The following is a 24,606-nucleotide window of genomic DNA, read 5'->3' on the forward strand; positions in this document are numbered from 1 at the left end:
CATTCAGGCTCTGTGACTTCAGTTCCCCCGGGAGTTAGTTTGCAAACCTACCCGTGACGCAAGATGTCCTCCGAGTGAAATTAGGGATAAAAAAAAAAAGTCTTTTTAGAGGATTACACAATTACTGGTGAACCAGTAGTTTCCATTGTGGTCCTTGCAAACAAACAAATGAAACAAATGGTCTAAATTGAACATAACATCATTAAGAACCCCAACCGGCCGGAGGCAAACCAGTTGGCTATTTACAAGCGTGGCCAAGGATCTGAACTCGGGGTTACCGTGAAACAGATCCAGTGGTCAGGGTGGGACTCGAAACCGGGGGCGGCGGATTACAAGTCCGACACTCTAACCACACGCCCACACTGCCTCCTTTATAATTAGTATGATATTAGTTCGGTGATAAGAGATGGTCGATAATTACGTCATATCTCGCAATAATCACCTTGCGCAGGGTGATTATGGCAGGGGCGCTAAATTTCAAAATGGTGGCCTCGCGTTTTGTCAATGTTACTGAGGAAGGGATAAATGCAATAGAAGAAAATACAATTCTGAAGAGCTCAAAAGATGTCTTTAAGTTTGGGGTAACACTTTTTATGAAAAGAAAGACATGAAGTTTTTAGTGATTGGATTAAATAAACCTGTTAAATTCAAGCAGAAATTGGCGGCTCGTCTCTATTCGAATAATGAATTTACAATGGCATTTGAAAGCACCGGAGCAATTATGATTAAACAAGTTTTCACCTCAGGCTAATTGAATATATTATATCTTAGTAACCAAGCGCGAGGGCCGTACTGGGAGAATATCGGTCCGAGGTCTTGACAGTACGGACCTCGCTGCGCTCGGTCCGTAGAAGAAAGACCGATATTCTTCCGGTACGGTCCCGAGGAAGCTTGGTTGATAAGAGATTTATCATACGACTGAAGTTCAAAGGGACACGAGCGCGGTATCATTCGGGACCATTCGGGACAGTGCCCGGTCCAGTACTGAGAGAATATTGACCGGCAATAGAGCATTTTGATTGGTTGATTTTAGTTATTGGCCCTCTGACTGCCCGAATCGTGTAATAGTGTTGAATAATCCGTTCGACTTCGTCTCGGGGACTAATGAATTTAACTTCTCCCACGAGGGTCTTCAGAGGTTGCAAAAACCGTCCAAATCACGCTGTGAACTGGGGAGAATCTTCTAACACTGGTCGAGAGAAAATGGTAACTAGTTGAATGAACACATAATGGCGGCCTACAGTTGTTGAAAACTGAGTTGTCAAAAACTAAGTTGTTGGTGTCGAAGAAAGCTTAGAATTCTTTTTGTGACTTCTTAACTTATGTATTGTGTACCCCTTGTGCGTAAGTTCATCTTTGAATCGAAAATATGAGTGATATTCGAGATATTTTAGAGTTGGATCAAGGGCTTGCTACCGTGCCTACCAAAGAAGCTATCGTTGGGGGAAACAAGGTAAATTTGTATTTTATTTTGATATTTAAACGGGATTTCTTGCTTTAATATATTGATGATACAGGTCATGTTTGCATTCACACCGTATGTGATTTAGCAAACTGTAAAATCATTTGTGAGATCGTTATTTAAGTTGGCAATAGACTTGAAGAGCAATGCTTATCAAGTTGGGAACTAAAAAACGCTTGTTTTTATTGATGTGCGGTATTTAGCGCCCTGAAAGAAGGGAAGTGATGTTTCACACAGATTGTCCCGAATTCTTGCTCTTGACACCCCGAAGGGGGGGGGGGGGGGGAAGATCATGTACGATGTTCATTATCGTAAAGCCAAAGTACTGATGTTGGAGGTATCACAGAAAAAGAAAGTTATTGTTTTCACTCAAACTGAAACAACATGCAAAGTATTTGTGCTATCTTTATAAAGTATACTTTTACATTTTATTTTAGCTTAATTAACACTGGTTTTGTAAATGCAATTTACTCTTTTAATTTTGACCATTTAACCCATTAATGGCTGCAGCTTTTGTGGAAAACTGTGTTTTGAAGCTAGTTGGGCAGATTTCAGGTTACTGTTGTGGTTTTAAAAGGTCAAACTTACCAAAAACCCCTTGACAGCTCATACACTTGATGGCCTTTCGATCCAAATGCAAAATGGCAGCCTGCAAATCTCGGGCATGCGCAGAAAGTTTTTGGGTTGAAAAGTAATGCCCCACTTATGACTTTTACTTTTCTCTCTTTCTCCTGCCCTTTTTTTCCCCTCTCCTTGCCTGAAGTTTCTCCTCACTTGCTGGAAATTTAGTAGGCTTCATTTTGGTGTAGAGATTTTTTAGGAAACTACTCATTATTTTCAAAGCACATGCTCAGAAAGGTAGGTGGGTAATGGAACAAGATTTTCATGCAGATTTTCAGGTCAAAGTTACATGGTTTTTTGGCTATATTTCTCCAATCTCCCTCACTCAATTGCGCTCATTCTGGTATCATTGGTAAGATATTTTCAACCTGTTCAAGTACGTGCTCAAAGTCGTGCTCCAGGGTTAAAAGTGATGACGTCACAAGGCATAGAAAGAGTGTGGGTCCACATGGGTGCACTGGACTTCAATAGGTTAACTGAATGGGAGCCTATTCTTTTCATGCCCAGACATTTATAGTCTCCTTTGCAGCCCTTTCTGGCGTCGTCACACAAGCGAAAACTCCCCCACCAACGGCTGCTCACATTTGAACAGCATTCCTTTCCGGAAATTGGCCAATCAGCATTTACTTACCATATTGTGGAAAGCGTTCGCGCCTCAATAGTCAAACTAATCACAGACTTCGTATTATCTGAGCATTGAAACTGGCAAAATGAAGACGCTTTCGACTCAGTGCGAGATACTTATGGTATTGAGAGCTTCAATTCGCGTCAGAGAGAAGCCATAACAGTAATTATCAAAGAGAGAAGAGATGTTTATAAATTTGCCCACAGGATTTGGGCAAACAAAACAGCGATCATTATCTGATATTTTCTTCGGAGATTTGATGACATCGCATTCCATCTTTAGAAAATAACGCTAACGCGCTTCCTGTGAATTCGCTCGAATAAAAATATCGCGTGTTCATTGGTTGTTTGTCAGACAATAACTTTATTTTGATTGGATAACACATTACAGTGGGAAAGGAATGTTGTTTGAATGTGAGCAGCCGTTGGTGGGGGAGTTTTCGCTTGTGTGACGACGCCGGAAAGGGCTGCTGCAAGGGAGACTAAGACATTTAATAAGATAAGTTTTTGCAACACAGCTTTTAATCATCATCTTTTGTTTTCCTTATAATGTGATCTCCACATACATTTATTGAACTGAAAAATGGTGTCTGGGATTCCTAAGTTCTCACTTTTTTGGAATAGGTGTCTACACTGAAAACAACTAGGTAGAAGTAAAATAAATGTTCAAAAGATAAGAAAATGTTGAAGTAGAAATCACAGACATGTTTTTTTAGTTCAATTTGTTCATGTCTTGTTTCAACAAAAAACAAAAGATTGCTGAGTCAAAAGTTGTTATAATTTTAGTTTCAATGATGATGATAATCTCCTTTATGTGATACCTGAGGGTGCAACTGGAGGCTGATTTGGTGAATTTTGCACAATTTTGAGAATAAAACATCTCATAACAGATTTGTTACAGTGACTTTAAATTTTCACATAATTTGTACTCAAAGTTCACAAAGTAACTAGGTGGACAATCAGACTTGGTTTGATGCTACTCTAGTTAAAGATTTAATGAATTGTAACTTCTTGGTTACATTCATAAAATCTTTAAACAGAGTAGCATTAAACTATGTCTGATATTTTGTACTTATTGACTGAATGTTTAATATTTTAAGATTAGTGTGGTGTTTTCTTCTTTGTATTTTCTGGATGATGTAGCCAAGAAAACTCAGAAGAACTGGGGAACAAAGTCTCAAACGTCCTGAGGGAATGCATCGTGAACTTTTTGCCTTGCTATACAGTGACAGCAGGTCAGTTGAAAATTTCTTAGTGAAGCACAGTGTTGACTCCTAGCTTAGGAATTAGAAAGGCATTGGAGGACATCCCTCTGAAATGCACAGTAATTAGAAATTGCCATAATTATTATTTTTAAACCTTGCCATATTTTTTAACCTTTTGTTTACTTTTCATTAAAATGTAACCTTCCCTGCTATAACTCGGTTTTCAAGTGTTACTTACTAGGTACAATTTGTAAGTCAGATTATTTACAGTCATTTTATGGTAGGTGGAATAAAACAGTTTTTGTTACTTAATCTAGACTATTCAACACTCTTACTTCTGTTCATGTGTGCAAAGCCAAACAAGCTCTTACATCTTCTTTTGGAAACAACACCTCATGAAGATAATTGTTATAATAAATTATGCAAACATAAAGCTTGTTGGCTACTGCTAATGATATGTAAAAATTAGCAAAAGTTGTCTTTTTTCTGGTCATGGCTTGCTTCAAGCAATTCCAAAAAGCAATGCAAAGTAGTTTCTAATAGAATTACAATTTAGCTTTTGCAATCATTACGGTGGCCAATTTACCATTTCAACTTTGTTGATATATCCAAATTATATTGAATTACAATTTAGTCTATTACAGTGAAGAGGATTTTAAAGTTTAAAAGCAGTTAAATGGTTGGGAATGTCTGTTTGTGGGGGGGGGGGGGCATCTTTCAAAATACAACAGCTCTCTTGAATGCTGTTCATGATCTTTGAGGTAGTGGTAAATTTGGCATTTTAAGGTTTGTCACTGGACTTTTTCAAGTGGAAACTTAGTTCAGATTTCAGTGTAATGGTTACCTAGTTATCGAACAAGAAGTTTTGATGTGTGAAATTGTTGTGTGTGTACATGTGCAATATGTGATCACATTAATTTTTCAACAGGGATGTGACACACATATAAACTTGTAATGTGCAGGTGTTGGCCATGTTCTCCTTTTTCCCCAATTGGCATTCAACTGTTTGTCTGTTCTGTTGCTAATCCTATACTTTGATTTGTAATCATTCAGAGACTCTCCACCACTGGCTTCCTCAGACACATCTCATGGCTATAAACAGATGAAAGCCAAGTTAGGACGCAGGCACGTGAGGCCATGGAAGTGGATGCCTTTTACCAACCCTGCTCGCACAGATGAAGCAGTGCTTTACCACTGGAGGAGGGTAGCAGATGAGGGAAAAGAGTATCCATTTGCCAGGTTTAATAAGGTAAAGTTTTTCCTGTCTGAATTGTCTCTGATCAGGCAGGAATTAAGTTTGCAAGACTAGTGCACTTTCTGAATATGTATTTTTTTTCTTACAATTTTTGTTCAGATGAGATCGTATATGCAGAGCTTGACACTAATGGTAGCCAACTAGCCACGGAAGTTCAGTTTTGGCTGGTGGGTTTTGATTTCCACAAGCCAGTTTGGCTAGTAAATAAACTGAAATTGTCTCAACATCTAAGTTGTCACTAGCCACTTGGCTAATAAGTTGAAAAGTTAATGTTGAGCTCTGTATATGTATGATAAAGAGATATGTATGTGGTCAAAAGGATTTTTTTCTGTTTGTTACTAACATTCTAAATTATTTATACCTATACTCCAATTTTTATAGCTTTCCATTGAAGATATGTACATTGATTATTACCCATGGATATTCACATTGTACATACTGTATATGAGTAGTGTCAGATACAAGACTAGTTATTTATAAAGGATATCTTTTCCTCTAAAATTAATATTTAATTTTTGTATTTGTCAAAATGTGCAGAAGGTGAATGTTCCAAGCTATGCCGATGAAGAGTACCAGGTAAGCTCTGTCAAAATTTTGAACGAGAAGAAGTTAAAATTGGTTTGAAAGGAACCATCTCCTTTTTACTCTGTGGATATTGTGTAACATGTTATGGTGTGTGGAGTTCAAAATGAAAATTTGATGACATTAATGCGGCTCTAGGAGTCAGGGGAGAGCTTGCATCTTATAAAAATACAATATGGATAATGATTATTACAGTAAATGAAAGCCTTGTGTCTTCTTAAGACCAGGCACAAAACATGATTTAAGGCCTTGCATTTAGTCATTGTGGCAATTTACAACATTCCGCTGAAAATTTGTAAGCAAGCTGTGATTACAGCTGTATGTAAAAAATTAATGTGTAGATTACTATTGTTTGTTTTCTTTATTTGTACAGTTGTACCTTCATGATGGTCCTCCTTCTACATGGACGCAGGATGAAACTGATCACCTGTTTGACCTGTGCAGGTAAATGAGGGATTTGAACCTTCCTCCAGAATTGAGTTTTAGGGTAATACAAACCTCAGACAGTGCCTCATGTTTAACCTCATGGATGAGTTTTGCTACTGTACAGTAACTCTAAATATACAACTTTAGGTTCCCAGTGTTTTTTCCAATTAAACTACTTTTGGTAGGATCTGGCCAATCTGGGATGGGTTACCTGTACGGCACATTGCTTCAGTTGCTCCTGACAGAACTGTAATTAATTACATTGAGTACAATAAGGATTATTATGTTTTGAATTTTATTGGTTGTCACCTGTGATACTGTATAATTTGGAGGGTAGGCATGTTAATGATATCACCATAAAATTTTGCTTTTTTTTTTTTGCCATATAAATTTTTGCATTTTGCTTCTTTATCATGTAAATCAAAGAGATATTTCAGTTTGTTGTGTGTTTGTAACAGTTACTGTCAGTAATAGAATCATGTAGATCGCAAAAGATGTCAGAATATTTAACAGTTATTCGCCGAAGGCGAGGTGAATATCGTCGCATAATCCCCGAGACGAAGTCAAGGGGATTATTTGACAATATTCACCGAACCTGAGGCGAATAATTGTTTTCGTATAATTTCAGAGTTGTCAACAACAGAGAAATGTCTAAAATCATAACATTTTAGTTACATTTATTAACATTTTATTTTAACATTTTTATATAAACCGCACAGAGCGGTTTATATAGTGTCATATAGGGAACCGCTCCACCAATCAGATTGCTGGAAACTCTTTACTCAGCTCTGAAATTATACTAAAGTAAGATAATCAGTGCATGACACACACACCTGCTTCTTGTCTGCCACTGTTTTTGTTCTTATCACATTTCAACATTATGACATCATCTGTGATCCGTTACTGAATGGAGCGCAACAACACAGAGCCTGTTTTAGGAAATAGTACATACCATATTTATTTAATTTAATGCTTTTGATTTTTTTTGCAGGCGGTTTGATCTGCGATTTATAACAATTCATGACAGGTTTGACAGAGAAAAGTATCAGGTAATCAGAAGGTATCCCATAATATTTAATGAATGCTTCTGGTCAATCATGGATCACGGGTTCACAAGTATCCTGTGCAGTTGGGTTTTTATTTATTTATTTTTAAAAAGTACATTAAGTTTGTTTTATTTTTTGTCTTTTGGTTTCTCATCTCATGAATAATGTAAATAATAATTACTGAACACCTTATATGAGTACTACTCTGAGTTAATGAATTATCTGTGTTGTTGTAGGCACGAACCATTGAAGAGTTAAAGGATCGCTATTACAGCTGTGTTACAAAGTTACTCAAGGTATGTTCAATAGCTGCCTGTAATAAAGGTTGTATGCTTAGCTTCTGTTTTGTCAGTAACATTCTACAATGCACCTTCTCTCCACTTCACGGTGATCTTCATTAGGTTTACAAGGTTGACACATAGGTCTACACTGGTCAACTTGTGATTAACCCTTAGCACCCTAACATCAGTATGCATATTCTCCATACTGTACTCTATACATTTCCTATTATTTTCTTTATTCTTCTGACCTTAATGTGTGATTTATGGGTGATATTGTGAGGAGAATTTGGATTGTAGTCAGTCTCAAGTGTTAAAGTGATTATAGCGATTGTTATATCATGTCTAAGAACTCCCTAATCTATCAAAGGCATTTAAGCCTGCCTTTGATAGATTACTGCAAATGTCAAATGAGTGACTTCCAAAGGTTTTCTTCTGAAACTGACAAAAACCCTCTTAAACATTCACTAGTCACTAGGGATTGTTATAGACTGATGTATAAGAACTGGCTAATAATCTGATCCTGCCTTTGATAGATTTCTGCAAAATAATTAATGTCAAATGAGTGACTTCCAAAGGTTATTTTCTGAAACTGAGTAAAACCCTGTTAATCATTTTACTCCTGAGAATGACTGGTTTCTTATTTCTCCTTTGAGTGTCATCTTTGAAATAAGTTTTAAGGTTGTTTCTCACAAAATGATCCCTACATGTAATTTAAGAAGCTCTTGATGGAAATGTAGAGAAATCGTTGTGGGGAATATGAATCAGGGCTTGACACTAATAGTAGCCAACTAGCCACAGACTAGTAGAAATTCAGTTTTGGCGAGTGGTTTTTGATTTTCACCAGCCAGTTTGGCTAGTAAATAAACTGAAGTTGTTGTAACGTACATCTAAGTTGTCACTAGCCACTAGGCTCAGAAGTAAGTTGAAAAGTTAGTGTCAAGCCTTGTGAATACTTTTGTTAGATGTAAGGTTGTAAAGGGTGAGTATAAATTGAAATTGCATTGAATTAAGTAATGACATTGGACAACACTTATCAAAAGAATACGATGGAGCTTGTTCATGGTACAAAGAAACTCCTTTTTTTTGTCTTTTCACAATGGTAGAAAAGAGGAGAAATGTGAGCTCACTTGTTTTCCACAGGCCAGAGCTCCCCCAGGACAAGAGCCACAGAACTTGCCAGCACCTTATGACAGCCAGCATGAAACAGAGAGAAAGAAACAGCTTTTGAAGTTGTTTAACCGCACACAAGAACAGGTACTGTACAGGTCTTTGCCATATAAACTTTGGTACACTCAGGAATTACTGAGCTTCGCATAACAACTTTAAAAGCGAAGGAGATGTATCCGATGAAAAAGGGATAGCATACAAGCACATGTGTTTTTTTTAATCATAGAACTGAGAAGTGTTTCTTATTCCTTTTACACCATAGATTGACTAGAGTACAAATTCTCCTTACAATATCACCCCTGAATGAAAAATTGAGGTCAGGAGAATAAAGGAAATGATCACCAGATAAAGAAGCTCTTGATTGTTAAACAAAGACCAACTTTGTGACATAAGCATAATGGGATTTTATCTCGAGGCCTGTCATCGATATAGTTGAGTATTTAGGTGTGCCTTTGCATGGGGCAAGGAGCCTTGTCAATCACAGATCTTAAGCCAATCAAATGAGGTCAGATCAAATAGCACCAAGGTCGGTTTCTCTTGTGTTCCTTCTTGCCTCGTCTTTGTCAGCACCCAAGGAAATGTATAGAAAACAGTATGGAGAATATGCATCCTGATGTAAGGGTGTTAAGGACTACTGAAGACATGTGGTGTTATCTCCAGAATTTAATCTTTTTAGGTGCAAGAGGAGGAAATGCTTGTGGCAGAATTAAGAAAAATTGAAATGCGCAAGAAAGAGAGGGAAAAGAAACAGCAGGATTTACAGAAACTCATCACAGCTGCTGAGAATCAAGCAGACTCATACAGATTGAAGTAAGTGCTCACTATTGCTTGTACTTTTGCTTTGCAAATCATACTAAATCCTCTTGCTGTTCCTCAGCGTTTGGAAGTGGCTGAACCTACACTGTACTTTAATTTGGAGTATTTTTTGTTCTTTTTCCTAATGGACAACTTTTGTTTTCTCACTTAGCAATGAGAACATTGTTCTCACTAGAAAATGAAACTTCTAAAAATTGATTAATAATTATGTCACTAAACATACGGTAGAACCTCTCTTTCACTTAGGCTGGCATGAAGTACAGTGGAACCCGTTAAAACCGGATGCCCTTGGGGCTGGAGGAAATGTCCGGTTTAGAGGGGTGTCCAGTGTACGCGGTGTATTAAGGTTAAAAATAGAGAAAATGTATGACAGAGATTTGGGGACTGAAAAAAATCTCCAGTTTTGAGAGGATTCCAGTTTAACGAGGGTCTAGTTTAGAGGGGTTCCACTGTAGTTGGCAATGTGCAGATTTTCAAGGTATAATGCCATTAATTTAACTTCTTGTTATTCTCTTAATTAACAGAAGAGACAAGAAACAAGTTAAAAAGAAGCAAACTAAGAAGAAGGGGGAACAAGGAGACAAACCAGTCAAGGTAAACATATAAATTAAAAGATTTAAACAATTGACTGTTTTTGCAGGGTGTTCCTGTAGAATGTACTATATGTACATGAAATTTTTCAATTTACTTCTTGGCCGTTCAAACCCATCCTCTTTCTCTCTTGGTTCATTATTCTCTGATGAGTATTTTTCTACTTTGTTTATGTGTAATTTGTTTTTGTTTTGATGATGATTTAAGAGTGCCCTCATTATTAAGTGCGGATTTCTGAACATACTGCTGTAGTAAGGTAGCTCAATTCAGAGCTTCCATTTAGTTTTGTTTAGCAGACTGAGGGACTCAGGGCTTGAAATTGTACCTGTATTGGGCGCATTTCACTTATGCGACTAAAATTTTGTCCATTGGTAGCCATTTTGCGACCGTTTTATAGCCTAGCTTATAAATAAATTATACTTAACAGCCTTGTGTCTTGTTACTGTTTGCTGTAGTTTTATTTGAAAAATCCTGTGAAATTTAAGTTAAATTTTGCATGACTTTTATCGTTGATTTCTTGCTGGGAAATGTATCGCACTTTTAGGCACACTTTTTCAGAAACTACGTCGTGCAACGCTCATGAAATTTTTAGGAAATCTTTGTTTCTAATTTCCGCTTCGGGTACTTTTGGGACTAAAATTTTCAAACTTAGGACTAAATTTTAGGTATTACCGGTACTCACAAATTGCAGTTGAGAAGTTTTTTTGATTTTGAACCTTGGGGCAGAGGCCCAATTGCAGTAAAAACCTGTTAAAAGCCAGTTACAGTCTAACCTTGATTATCCAGAACTCAATCTTAGAACATTTATATTGATTCATATATTCAATTGCCAGACCCTTGATTGTCCAGACTATTAAGCCCAGTCGCTATGAGTCTGGATAATTGAGGCTTTACTGTATTCCACACGAACCATTTGTTCATTTTCCTAGGCTGAACCATCAGGAGTCAAGTTTCCAGAGAGTAAAGGAGCTGGTGTGTATCTGCGCAGTACAAGGGTAAGATTGACAAATCTATCATCAGTCAACTGAGTTAAAAGGGGAGTAACAGCCATAAGTACATTTGAAAAGTTTAACCCATTAACCCCCTAAGAGTGATTAGCATCTAATTTCTCTTTACAATGTAACCCCTGGATCACACATTAAGGTTAGGAGAATGAAGGAAATTATCACCAACTAATTAGAAACTATAGAATTCACAATCCTTTAACTACCAGAAGTGATTAGGATGTAACTTCTCCCTGAAATATCCATTATGCATTAGACAGGTAATAAGAATTAATACTCAAATAAACATGTATCAGGTAGAAGTTGTTATCTTCTCGTACAGCAACACCTTATTCTTGTAACTAAGTTATAAGGAAAATTACAGCGGGGAAAGGGTAGAATTAACAATCAGAGCTTGGGAATTAAAGGAGCACTCTGATGAAACCACCCTATAATTTGAAAACCCGAAAGATTCAGTTATTTCATTATAATATGAATTTTTAGTGATCAATAATTAAAAGCCTTTTCAATAATAATTTTAGTTAAAAGTCAATTCTAGGGCAAGAAATTAAGATTTGAAAATTGTTCTGCCATTAATTTTCATAATCACAGCCAAATTATCTTCGGTCAGCGGTCACTCCGAATTTGTGACGTAGATTACTCAACACACTTTTAAATTTATATGGAAACCTCATGAAATTTAGTGAAATAGTCTTAGTCTTAGTGTTATGAAAAGCAATATATATGATCAAAATACTGGTTTTGAAAATTAGCCACGGTCACGGCACGTAAAATGAGTAATCTTCATCACAGTCCCTCCCATTGTGACGTAGATTACTCAACACACTTTTATATTTATACAGAAACCTCGTGAAATTTAGTGAAATAGTCTTAGTCTTAGTGTTATAAAAAGCAATATAGAAGATCAAAATACTGTTTGAAAATTAGCCACGAGCATAGCATCAAATGAGTAATCTCCAAACTCGCACCAGTCTTCTTGAGCCTGCGAAGTGATTATGAAAATTAATGGTGGAACGGTTTTCAAATCGTAATTTCTCGCCCTAGAATTGACTTTCAATTAAAATTATTATTGAAAAGGCCTTATTAATCACTAACAATTCATATTTTAATCAAATAACTGAATTTTTCGGGTTTTCAGATTATAGGGCGGTTTAATCAGAAGGGTCCTTTAAAGGGTTTAACAAATTCTCCTTGTCAGCTACTAAGGAAATTAATTTTATAGTGAACAGTATGGAGAATATACATACTGATATTAGAGTGTAAAGGGGCAAAGCTGCTGCAAGACGTTGACGTATATGTGACTGCAGTGGTCTGCCTTCTCTTCTGCTCACTAAAAGTATTTTGATGTTAACAATGCTCAACTGATAAATTGTGAGCAGTTATATAATTTGGTTTAATCAAATGATTTGATAAATTGAATTGGCAACAGTAGAAAATATCTAATACTGAATGTTTCTGGTGTTGGCTGTTCATCATTCTATTTGATGGAGGACTAATGCACAAAACTTCAGCCTGAAAGACTCTTCACTGTGGCCAATTGACATTATCAACTCTTCAAATTATCCCATTATAGTGTAGAGAATATACATAGTGATATTAGAGTGTAGAGGGGTAAAGCAGCTGCAACACATTGAAGTATAATTTATGTGACTGCATGGGTTTGCCTTCTCTTTTGCTCACTAAAAGTATTTTGATGTTAACAATGCTCAACTGATAAATTTTAAGCAGTTAATTTGGTTTTATCAAATTATCCCATTATATCCCACTTACCCCCCCCCCCCCCCACACTGATGTAGCATCAGAGCTTCATTACAAATTTATTCCCTTGATATATTTTAAGTCCTGTCACGTTTTTATTTCTTGACAATGCTCGCTAGATGAAGATGCCAGGATCAGTTGGAATGAAGAAAGCTAAGGCAGTTGAACAACTCCTGGAAGAGTTGGGAGTTGGTGGGTGAAACAAAAATATTGATTTGTTATTGTTTACAAATTTATGTTCTCCACTGCTGAAGTTATCATGTGCAGTGATTTGTAAAATTTGATTTTAATCATTTTTCTCATTATTTAGGGACAAATTTATCTTTTTGCTATTATTTAATTTGAAAAGGAAACAACGATCATGTGAAAACGGATGTTCCTTTTTGGGGGGGGGGGGGTTGGGGGGATTTCTCTTATTACATAGTTCAACTGCATTCATTCGAGTTTATTTGCCACCTTGGCCAAGCTAATGAGCTAAAGACTGCAAAGATTTTAAAAACGGAATCCTAGATCAGCCATCAATTGCCAAATTAGGTATTTAGAACAATGGGTTATACTCAATTTGAAACAAATTGCCTTATTGTTTCTTGTTCTGGTTGGGTAGATTCAGAAGCATTACTGATGTTTCTCAAATTTATTTTGAATTTTATTCTTTATCAGATCTTATGCCGATGCCAACTGAACACATCAGCCACCAATTTAATGAACTGAGGTAAACCTCGAACACGAAGTTGTATTATCTTTTGCTACAATTAACATTTGGAGTCATTTACTTTGCTGATATTCTGAAATTTATCCTGGTCTTCAAAAAACCGCCTTACTGACAGGACTTTCTAAAGATGGCCCCCTTGGACTGATATTAATTGCAGTGCAGTCAATTTTTAGCGATGAAAGACTTGTAATTCTCAGTGCTCGACATAAGCGGTAGCCAAATAGCCACAGACTCGTAGAAATTTAGTTTTGGATAGTGGTTTTCAATTTCTACAGGCCCCTTTGGCTAGTAAACAAACTGAAATTGTTGTAGCATCTAATTTGTCACGAGCCACTTGGCTAGTAAGTTAAAAAGTTAGTGTCGAGCACTGATTCTTATGATAAACTGTACATTGTTTTATTATGATTGATGATCGTTAGTATTTATTGAGTTTTATCTGAACAGGAATGAGATGATTCTGCTGTATGATTTGAAGCAAGCAGCTGGGAACTGTGAATTTGAAATCCAATCTTTGAAGTAAGTGTTAACTCCAATGACGTTTGGAGCCATAGCCTTCGTCAGAGCGAATGACGAAGGACTGACGCTCGAAACGTCAGCTTTACTGACTCTTTACAACGACCAGCTGACGTCATCAACACAGTTATTAACGCTATATTATGTTCTTGCAATACCGCCATTGACGCAGCACCATAGTTTCTTTAGAAACCAGTACACCTTTAACTATACTGAGCTTGTTAAATGAACATCTCTACACGAATCGTCCTCATTGAAGTAAACATTTATACTCGCAAAACACTTTTGAAACAGAGCGGGATTGCTTTCCCTAGGTGAAATTCTATCTACATGTAGCTATAATTAAGTGATCCACTTTAGATTCAGTGGATTAAATACCTGTACAGTGTACATCTCAGTTGAAGAAAAATGTATAAGGACTTCTCGTGCACGGTGTAAACCACTGGTCTTACTTAAGTTCATTTCAAATTTAATTTCATAAATGTAAACTGTGCAGGAAAAACCCTTTCATACTTTCCTTTTTATGTTGTCAGAACATGTCATTTTAACTGCCTATTCTTTTATGCTAGACATCGCCTGGAAGCATTGGGAAAAGACATATCTACCATAAACGGTATTTAGGAAATTGTCTTACATGCAGTTGTACTGCACTTATTCTTGATTATAATATCGCTATTGCTGTCATCTGTTGCTTTATCCTGCATTGTTTTTAAAAGAGATCGTATCTTGTGTGTAACACGGTTTTTATTGTTAATTTTTTGTTAGTTCCTGTGGAAGCCGTCACTGCTGTTCCCAAAGTGGTTGGTATTCCTTTCCGAGATCTCGTTTACTTTTCTGTGACAAACATGTGAAATATTCTTCAACCATCGGCACAAAATATGCTTTTATTTCCAGTTTATTTCATAGACCTTATTCGATGATGTAAAATATAATACGTGCAGATATCTTATGAGTTGCGTTGTATTTGTCCAAGCGCCGTTAGGGTAAGGAAAAATACAAGGAATGAGAAAAATGTGTATTAAATGTTAAACCGTCGAATAAGGGATATATTATTCCACTATTATTTAACCTTTTAATATGTTAGCATCTTCTTACTGGCTTATCAGAGCATCGTTTCGATCGTATAATACTTTTTTCCCCTTTTTTCAGCAAATTACAGCTGCTTCCTCCACACCTCTAATAGATGCCGTCACTCCTTCACCGGGAACTCCCAACGCTGTGAGTATGGATTACGAAATATGTTGCAGCAAATTTCGGACAAGCAGGGCCTCAAATTTCACCCTGTTTCCTCTTTTTCTCCGGCTTCAATTGTGGATGAACCGATGGATTCGCAGCCGGTTGAGACGTTCAATTAGTAAAACGGAGCGAAATATTAAACTGCATGATAGTCGTGGTGGAGTAAAATAAGCGCGGGAGTTTGGGTCGGGTCGAGTCTCATTAGGGCGACATGACTTGGATTTCGTGCGTCACGACTTAAAAATGTCGAACAACATGACTCTAATTTTGGGCAACATGACCTCAAGTCAGATGACTTTCGGGCGACTTGGCTGGTGACCGTTTTAATATCTACTCGTTTGTAGCTCTTGTTCAATGTCGGAAGAGGAAGAAACTGCAGTTGCTCCATCGAACTTGCATGTAGCAGAATTAAGATATTTTTAGTAAGTTCAATTTAATTTGTTGCATCTCTGGTTCTCCAAACAGAGAAAAAGAAGAACAGCAGCGGCGTTTTTGGACCAAAATCCGTTGAAGAAAAACAAAAGACTTTAGGAGCAAAAACACTGCGAGGACCTTTCAGTTTTTGTCAGTTATGGGATACACGTGGGAACATCATCAATATTAGATTTGCATCACGCATTTAGCTTGTAAATAAAAAGGAAGAGGTGAACAAACTCCTTTTGAGTGAAATCTTTTCTCTGCAGTCTTTCCTGAGTCATATTTCTATTGCCATGTACATACATACATAGGTTAACTGACCACTCCCCACAGGGCTTTTCAGAGCCAACACCCACCCATCCCTGAGGTTGAGATCGGACGTCAGCGTTATCAGGCGCCTCTGGCAGCCGCTTCAGTCCATGTAACGATCTCACCTTCCCGCCCATCCCACCCTAGGGGAGGACATCCACCACACTGTAATCTCGTGTGTGGAAAAATTAACGTACAAGATTAATTTTAAGAAACTGGGTAGACGTTCAGTAAGAGTACTATAGTTGTTCTAGTAGTCGTTCGGAATTGTACAACTTTTTCCCTGCAATTTTACGGGAGGATGGCACCCGCGATGAATTTATTCGGATCCAATCTTTTCTGCACGTAAGAACACCTAAGGTTTTTCTTCGCATGATGTATATTTTCTTCTCCTAACCCAACAATTCAAGCTCAACTTGTAAATGCAAATCTACACTTTAGCGAATTAAATCCGTGTTTAACCTACCCAGCTATGCCCATCCATTCTTTCTGTTGTTTGATGAGAACATATTGAAGCTATCAAAGCGATATGTTACAGTTCATTTTATTAGCAGTAGGCTGGTTGTGAAATTATGGTGCAAATTAAGTTTCTTAAAAGGTGTTAAGGCTTTTCTTTTGAGGAAACCCTTCCTATCTGTTGTATTAATCTGATGAATTCCCCTCAGTCTGTCGTTACAGAATTTTCTTCGCCATCTTAATGACTGCTGTCCGAAGCTCTCAGACACGCCAACAGAATAAAAATGGGTTGATGGCCGAATTCATAAATGCCATTGTATCAGTGAAGCTCCATGCAATTGTCCAGTGGCTTATGTAGAGAGTTAAAATTGTCATAGCAACAAAAAGTGGTATGTAACGTACGACTATCACAAAAAATAGACATAAAAGTATTTTTGGCGCTTTTCGATTTTTGGTCCCATGTTGTGTACCCTTTGGTGATCTCGGGTAAAATTCCCTACGGGAATTTGTTGAGTGCGAATTTCTAACCGATGGCGAATGATTGGATAAATCCTTGTTCAAGAAACTATAGAAAGTAACAAATAGACAAACAGGAAACTAGCTTAGCTCATAAGAGATATAGAGCGGTTGTACTACAAATCCAATCGGAGGATCTGATGTAGCCAGGTTGTAGAGGAACATGATAGACGGCGATCGAAGGGAAGGTGTATTCACTATGGCAGCTTATACCAGGGAGTTACTAAATATGGATACAAAGATGAATGGAAGATTAAGAACGCAGTTTGTGATTATGATCATATCAGGGCGCTTATACTCATTTTCGTTAAGGTAATTTGTGATGGTTTTGTTTCCCATCTTCTCTGTTAATTGTCAAAATTCAGCGGAAATTCAGCCCGTCGGACGATCTGTATGTGTTGGTTACCGCGAAAGAATTCCACAGTCTTTACATATGGAACGTGAAGATAAATTTATAATGATATCCATTATTCAGAAGCTTGTTTTTTGTTGTTGTTGTTTACATTTAAATTTCTCCCTCAGATTGCATTCTTTGTTCAATGTCACGATTAAAATCTTGGGAAATGAAGTTGTTACCACAGCTTTTAACTGGCAAGTCACACTTTTTTTTGATCTGGCGCCGTGTAACTCAACAGGTCACTATGTAGCACATTTGTATCCGATTGGTATTTTAATCTGTCGAAGATTAGATGAATTCTCAAGTTCTCAACGCCTTAAATTAAAAGCTCTTTGCGTGTTACAACTAGCGTGAACTGACTTTTCATATTCGGTTTTTTTTTTCAGAGGAAAAAAATTAAACACGAAAAAAATTGACTAGGAAATAGTATATTATGAAGTAATAAGTTGCTGACTCGCGTACTTGATCAACAATGACACTACTTGAGAGATAAAAAGAGAACTTGGACAGTTACGGACACTAGCAAATAAGTGAGGTAGCAAACACATTTGACTCGAAGTCAAAGCTAACTTTACAAATGACTAGAATTACAACTTTCCATAAGGGCCCTGACAGGGACAGCAAAATTGAAAAGATAGTGATCGCAATCGTTTTGACATGCACAATATATTTTAAGATAGTCGTCCAAAACAAAAAGATTGATACAAAACAATAGGGAGAGGAAACAGCAAATTGAGAAGATAGCAAACATTGTTAAAACTCTTTTACAACTCGCCGGCAAGACAGCTGTTTCTTTCTAACTATACGTTTTGGTAAGCTTTTGAATGACTCATTTTCCGATTCATTTAAGATGACTGTTCTGTAAAAGGGACAACATAGTCGAATGGAGACATCAATTCCGAAGTTTCCATCCGCTCTCCATCAACCGAGCTCTTAATGTAAATTGGCCACTCTAAAGAGTTTCAGCTGACGTTTCGACCGTTAAACCTTCTCCAGAGCGAAGGACGAAGAGCTAACGACGACTGAGAGCTAACGCTCTGACGAAGGGCTAACCGTCTCAAAAAGTCAGTTGTAGAAACTATTTACAGTGGCCAATTTACAGTCAACACAGTTGATAAAAATTAAGTATCCTCCCAGTTTGGGTGCTCGCATCGGCTTCTGAGTACAAAAGACAAAAGAAATCATGCTCAGCTTTAGAATAGAAATATTTCATCTCCTTGTAGTAATTACCATTAACTTTCTGCTGGTAAACTTACAATTCAGTTTGTAGACGGTTTTGAGTTTTACCTTACTGGAGCTAGAAGAGATGAGAACCCAAGAACCGTGGGTCCACTCAATTACCCATGAGGTGGTTTTAGCAAATATTTTGATTTCAAGACATTTTGCATTCGACATTTCGCCATTTCTCTCCAAACATACATCCCTCGCACGCAAAGGGGCTCTTGCTAGCATCCTGGCTTGAGCAGCACGCGTGAGTTACGTAGATCTCCCAACGCACGGAATTCACCGATCGTGTCGCAGTACAGTGCCAATAGAGCCTGTGTGCAAGCTAACTGCATCTTTTGCGTCAGTGCAAAGCACTTGTGTCTTCTCATGTCAGAGACATCGATTTTTTTTAAGGGGGATGGGATAAAAAGACGATTTTCAGCCTGAACTTCCTCAACGATACACATGGAGAGTGCTTACGCCAATAACCAACTGAAGCCACTAGTCCCCGGGGTCTTTCAAGTCCCTGAAATACAACATGGCGGACGCTTGATGTCTAGTGTAACGTGAAATTATAATTGTTATCTGAACTGAAGGTTGATGGTTCGAACAGAATGTTCAAGCGCTGTAATGTGGATGATTTGGTTGTAGCGAGGTCAAAGCTACGATGTAGCGACTGAAGTATGGATTCTGAAGCTTATGAGATCGCTAGAGGTCTATACAACTCGAAAGGTATTTTAATCGGACTTTAGTTGGTTAACCCATGAATTCCTAAGAATGACAAGCAGCAAATCTCTCCTTAAACTAACAAAGCTGATTCAAACATAAGGGTTATGAGAATAACGGAAATTATCAGCAAGTAAAGTAGCTCTAGACTTCTAACAAGATTCACCGATGCTATTATTACGTGTACCATGTATCGGACTGTTTAGAAAACAGAATGGAGAATATGCACACTGATGTAAGGGCGTAAAGGATTTATGTACGTGAAGATAACAGTATAGCAGAGTGGATCAATTTATTTCTTGGTGGTACCTTTTTAATTGCAAAGATATATATAAATGTTGTTGATATTGTTGTCAATATTTGTTGTTTTTGTAGTCATTTTGTTGTTTTAAAGAAGTCTTGTAAGGTAAACACTGTGGTTTAGGGATGGAATATCTTATCCATCGATAAAAACTGATGTGAGATTTTACTGTTGTTTTTGTATTTAAATTTAATGCAAGTGAGCATCCAAAGACCACCCACCGCAGCCCAGCATGGTGTTTTCACTGCCAGTTCCAGAGGGCCACCACCTCAGGCTGGAATAAAACCTTGTCCATTCAGTGCCAAGGCTGAAATAACTACAGAGAGAGTTGGTGAGAAGACAAATGTAAGGCAGAGATCACGCCTTCCATGGAGGCCATTTTCTGGACATGCTGCATTGAACAGACCAGCTCCCTTAGAGAACAAAGAATCTGACAGTGGCACAGTTAACATGAAAGAGGAACTGAGCTGTGATTCTGATGCTGTCCCCTCAGTGTACAAAGACAGGTGAGGTTACACAAATTGTTTTAAATTGAAATAGTGTTGGCCATTAAATTTTCACTTGTCAAGAGAATTCTAAGTTTGTAGTAAATGTAGCGTAACACCTCGTAAACTGTAGATTACCTCAACCCTTCACATTTTAACATCAGTATCCATATTCTCCATACTGTTCTTTACACATTTCCTAAGGTGTTGACAAGGAGAATTTGTCTGACAATCCAGAGCTTCTTTAGTTGGTGATCATGTCCTTTATTCTTGTGACTAAATCTTTATTATTATGAGGTGTGTGTAGTCCAGTGGTCAGTGCGCTGGACTCTAGGTCGGTTGGCCTGGGTTCAAGTCCTGGCTGGGGCATGACGTTGTGTCCTTAAGCAAGACGCTTCACTCACATTGCTTCATCTTCTCGGATAAGACGTAAAACCGTAGGTCCCGTCTCCTGCACGGTTAGGAGTAGGAGATGTAAATTTCCCATGCACAAGATTACTGTGTAGTGGATGTCCTCCCCAGGGTGGGATGGGTGGGAAGGTGAGATCGCTACATGGACTGAAGCGGCTGCCAGAGGCGCCTGATAAAAATGCTGACGTTCGATCTCAATCTTACGATTCTGCAAAGTGCGACTGAATATATCCACATAGAAGTCTGCCGTATATAAATGTAAAAATGTAAATGTAATTCAGGGAAGATATTGTGAGGGGAAATTAGATGCTAGTCACTCCAAGGAGTTGAAGCATCAACACCAGAATTATTGCTGACAGTAAGTGTTTTGTCCTTTAAATAATGTGTACAGGTGTTTGCCCAAGAACATTACAATTCTACAAGAGTGGCTGACAGAAGATGTGCCAAATAACTGGTGAGTGCACATAATTTATTGTTTTGTTTTCTCTTCAAAATATATGGTTTCCTGTGATCACACATTCTGAGCTTTGTTATCAGTGCGAGATACATGTCCATGTACAGTGTGTTCATTGAGACTCCAATGTTTTTCTTGTTGCAAAAGTTTAGATGGAATTAAATTTTCCCCTAATAGTTTCAGATCTTAAAGATAAAAAACAATCTTGAACAAAGAAAATTAAAAGTCAAGCTAGTTTCAAAAACTTTAAATTTACCTTGGAAATTAGTTTGAATCCCACTGTACATGTACAGTGTGTTCATTGAGACTCCAATTTTTTTCTTGTTGCAAAAGTTTAGATGGAATTAAATTTTCCCTTAATTGTTTCAGATCTTAAAGATAAAAAACAATCTTGAACAAAGAAAATTAAAAATCAAGCTAGTTTCAAAAACTTTAAACTTACTTTGGAAATGAGTTTGAATCCCACCATGTATGGAATCCTTATATACCTACCAATAATTTGACAACTGAGACTTGTTTACTCGTCAGAATTTTTGTTTAGGCCAGGGTCAGAGGTATGTTTTTTACAAATGTATTATACTTTTACCATTTTCATTGGAAAATTCACTGATGATTTGGCAGTAAGCTACAACAAAAATAGTTTTCCATATCAGGTGAATTGACTATTTCCCTCCCTGTACTCTATAAATTAAAGTGTAATACTTACCTATGCCAAAAAAAATGTGAGTGTTTTGTCAAAAAACTAAAAAAGTTTGAAAAGGTGTATGTAAAAGAGTGCTTATCTGCCTGATCTTGTTCTGTCGACAGGCCAACACAACTTACACCCAAACACAGCTTTGTATTCCTGCCATGCATGCAGTCAGAGGAGTGTGTGTGGGATAAGCTACCTGCTGTACCACCCACTCAGCAGCCTGATGATCTGTTGATCTTTACTCCAGCACCGCAAGTTAAGGTACAGTACATGTGAAGTGGGGTTATGTTGTACGAGACATGGTGGCTTAAAGTGGCTGAACACAGTTTTCGCATGTGCTTTTACTGATGCAATCCAGTGTGCACACAAGGATTACAAAAAACAAACATGCCGTCAATAGAGTGGTCATTTTATTTACTCAACATGTATCCGCACTATCTGTGCTATTTTTCTCCATAGTTGGTGCAGTGTATTGAGGGCTTTAATTTTTTATTACAAAGACATGTTAGAAAAGTTAATGGTGCAAAGAACCCAGCAATTCTCAGCTTTTTCATTGTTACCAAAAGAACCCAGTTAAATGCAGCACATATTTAGTAAGTATAAAATTGCGATTGAATGGTAAATTGCTTTCTTGGAAATATGCCTATTTCTTGAGAACCACTCATTAGAATTTCATGAAATTTGTCATGATAATACTTTAGGAAATAAGTAACTGGAGTGTTGAAAAAAATTGATATTTAACAAAGGATATTCTAGACAATCCAGTGAACCGTCAACAAGGGATAACTAAAGATCTCTCAGTTAAATTGTTAGCAAAATGGTGTTAACTGGTGAGTATTGTTACAAGCTTGTTGCATGCAAATTATAAAGAAAATCTAATGACTAAATTTTCTACAAATAAACAAACCAGTTTTTAAGGCCTGCTTATATCTATTGATGTCACCATGGCAATGGCACATACGTCAGCTTACAATACAATACAATACAATAGACTTTATTTCAAGAGGGTAGGACGTGATAGTAGTTAAACTGATGATCCTGTGGCCCTCTACCTCTGTACCTATATATACAATACTATTTAACAATTATTCCACGAGCGCGCATTGGATATGAGATGATAGATAGCCAACTCGGCGCTACGCGCCTCGTTGGCTATAATCATCTCATATCCAACAAGCGCGAGAGGAATAATTGTTTTATTAAAAACGTTAAATTAAATTATTAAATTTTATTAAATTTTTAGCTCCCTTTTAATTTTAAGCTGACACGTACACTTGCCATATTTGTAGATTATGGTATATTGGCTGATATACCATAATGGCTAAGCCTATAAAAAGTCTTGAATTGCATTATCCAATGATCTAGTTTTTAATAATAAGTGTTATTCGATTACAGAAAATCATTAATTAACAAAGAATCTAAAATGGCGCACTGAAATTGTTAGTTTCTATCTGGCTTTTTAAGAGAGTGTTAATTAGTCTCTTTTTTAAACTTTTTTGTGTCTTTAGAGTTTCTGAGGGTTTTCTCTAAATTATTCCAGTCTTAGATGGATCTAACTGTGAACATTCGTCCCCCTTCGGTAGGGTTGCTATATTTGGGGCAGCATAGGTTTAGATTGCTTTAACGGGTATTTCTGGAGTGAACATCAGAATTCAGTTGAGGCAGAGATTTCAGGTATTTTATGGAGCATTCTCTCGAGAATTAATGTGCATCTGTTGACATACGCCTCTTGATAGATGGGAATCCAATTTAACATGTTGAACAAAGGCAATGTGCGTATCTTAACTTTCAAAAAACAAAGTTTGTATTGTTAACTTGCTGCCAGTTTTGGCGATCGAGAGATCAAGGGTTTTAGAGAAAATGGTGAAAGATACAAAGGTATCAAAAACTGTGTTCAGCCGTTATTTGATATTTTTCTTTATTCTTGTCACTAGTCTGTTTGACATTGTATTGCTGTTGTAGGGAGAAAATCTGTCTTGGTCACTCATGGTGGGAGGGGGTGCTGGGGATAGATTAGCATCCCATCTAGGAGGAGGTAGAATACTCGTCATCATTTCATGCCACAGAAACCAGGGTTCATGAAAACTGATTACTCAATTTTGCTGTCATATTTTTCCAGTCTAAGACTGGCTATTAAAGTACAAGTCAGTTGTGATTGATCACTTTTATTCCATTAGCAGTGTTTAATTGTACAAGTAGGTTGTTCTGGATTGCTTGGCTTACCGTAGTAATGTTCTGAGTAAGTCATTTGTAATGTAGGTGTTGGTAGCTGTAGAAATCCTGTCAGTGCTTTTATTAATTCCTTTTATTGTTTATAGAAATACAAGCCCCCAAAACCAAGATTCCAGTCATTTGTTGAGGTATGGTGAAAAATGTTTTTTGACATGCATCTTTGTTACACAGAAAATAATGATTATTATTTTAAACTTCTGATCACATGCCTTGTCTTTTGACAACTGGTAAGATGCACAATCACTGAGCTGCACACAACATTTATTTCAATGTTTGAAAAGCATTTTTATTAACCCTCTTCACCCTTACATCAGTATGCATATTCTCCATACTGCTCTCTATACATTTCCTGAGGTGCTGACAACGAGAATTTGTTTAACAATCAAAAGCTTCTTTAGTTGGAGGTTAATTCCTCTATTCTCGTGAACTTAATGTGTGATTCAGGGGTGATATTGTAAGGAGAAATTAGATGCTGGTAGTCATATACAGTAAATTGTAAATACTCCACAGGATTAAAATACTTCGTGCATAGAACTCTCTTAATGACATGCCACGAACTTGGAATTTGCACAATAATTAAGTTGAAATAGTTTCGTGTACATCTCTTGTGTTTACTTGTACATACAGCTTATCAATTCATTTTTGTGTATCACTCTTGTACTTGTACATGTAGCAATCAGGTTATTAGCTAGAACCTCAAGTCTTC

At 37.1% G+C, this 24,606-nt stretch overlaps 2 protein-coding genes, 1 long non-coding RNA gene and 1 pseudogene across 4 annotated transcripts in view; 2 read left to right on the forward strand and 2 right to left on the reverse strand.

Moving 5' to 3' along the window:
• LOC148720557 (uncharacterized) overlaps positions 1 to 24,606 on the reverse strand; it is a 486,858-nt gene that overhangs the window by 63,029 nt on the left and 399,223 nt on the right. The gene's annotated exons all lie outside the window — the stretch shown is intronic.
• On the forward strand, positions 1,200 to 15,956 carry LOC148720559 (DNA methyltransferase 1-associated protein 1-like). The gene is made up of 18 exons (XM_088739805.1): positions 1,200 to 1,453; positions 3,851 to 3,942; positions 4,966 to 5,161; positions 5,705 to 5,743; positions 6,123 to 6,193; positions 7,167 to 7,224; positions 7,458 to 7,517; positions 8,643 to 8,756; positions 9,346 to 9,479; positions 10,010 to 10,079; positions 11,006 to 11,071; positions 12,958 to 13,030; positions 13,499 to 13,550; positions 13,995 to 14,066; positions 14,633 to 14,676; positions 14,829 to 14,863; positions 15,213 to 15,281; positions 15,765 to 15,956. Exons 1-18 carry the CDS (start codon positions 1,370 to 1,372, stop codon positions 15,828 to 15,830), a joined length of 1,395 nt encoding a protein of 464 aa, XP_088595931.1. The 5' UTR covers positions 1,200 to 1,369; the 3' UTR covers positions 15,831 to 15,956.
• LOC148720560 (uncharacterized) lies at positions 16,554 to 18,907 on the reverse strand (annotated as a pseudogene).
• The window catches only part of LOC148720561 (uncharacterized), a 10,941-nt gene continuing 5,454 nt past the window's right edge, over positions 19,120 to 24,606 (forward strand). The window contains exons 1-5 of one of the 2 annotated variants that reach the window (XM_088739827.1): positions 19,120 to 19,332; positions 19,827 to 20,133; positions 20,915 to 20,977; positions 21,785 to 21,929; positions 23,987 to 24,028. In XM_088739827.1, the coding sequence (XP_088595953.1) occupies positions 19,284 to 19,332; positions 19,827 to 20,133; positions 20,915 to 20,977; positions 21,785 to 21,929; positions 23,987 to 24,028 (606 nt within the window). In that variant the 5' untranslated portion in view covers positions 19,120 to 19,283. The remainder of the gene's footprint in view (positions 19,333 to 19,826; positions 20,134 to 20,914; positions 20,978 to 21,784; positions 21,930 to 23,986; positions 24,029 to 24,606) is intronic. The other variant, XM_088739826.1, reaches the window with a different exon arrangement.

The sequence above is a fragment of the Stylophora pistillata genome, chromosome 11 (genome assembly GCF_964205215.1).
Source record: "Stylophora pistillata chromosome 11, jaStyPist1.2, whole genome shotgun sequence".
Classification (NCBI taxonomy): domain Eukaryota; kingdom Metazoa; phylum Cnidaria; class Anthozoa; order Scleractinia; family Pocilloporidae; genus Stylophora; species Stylophora pistillata.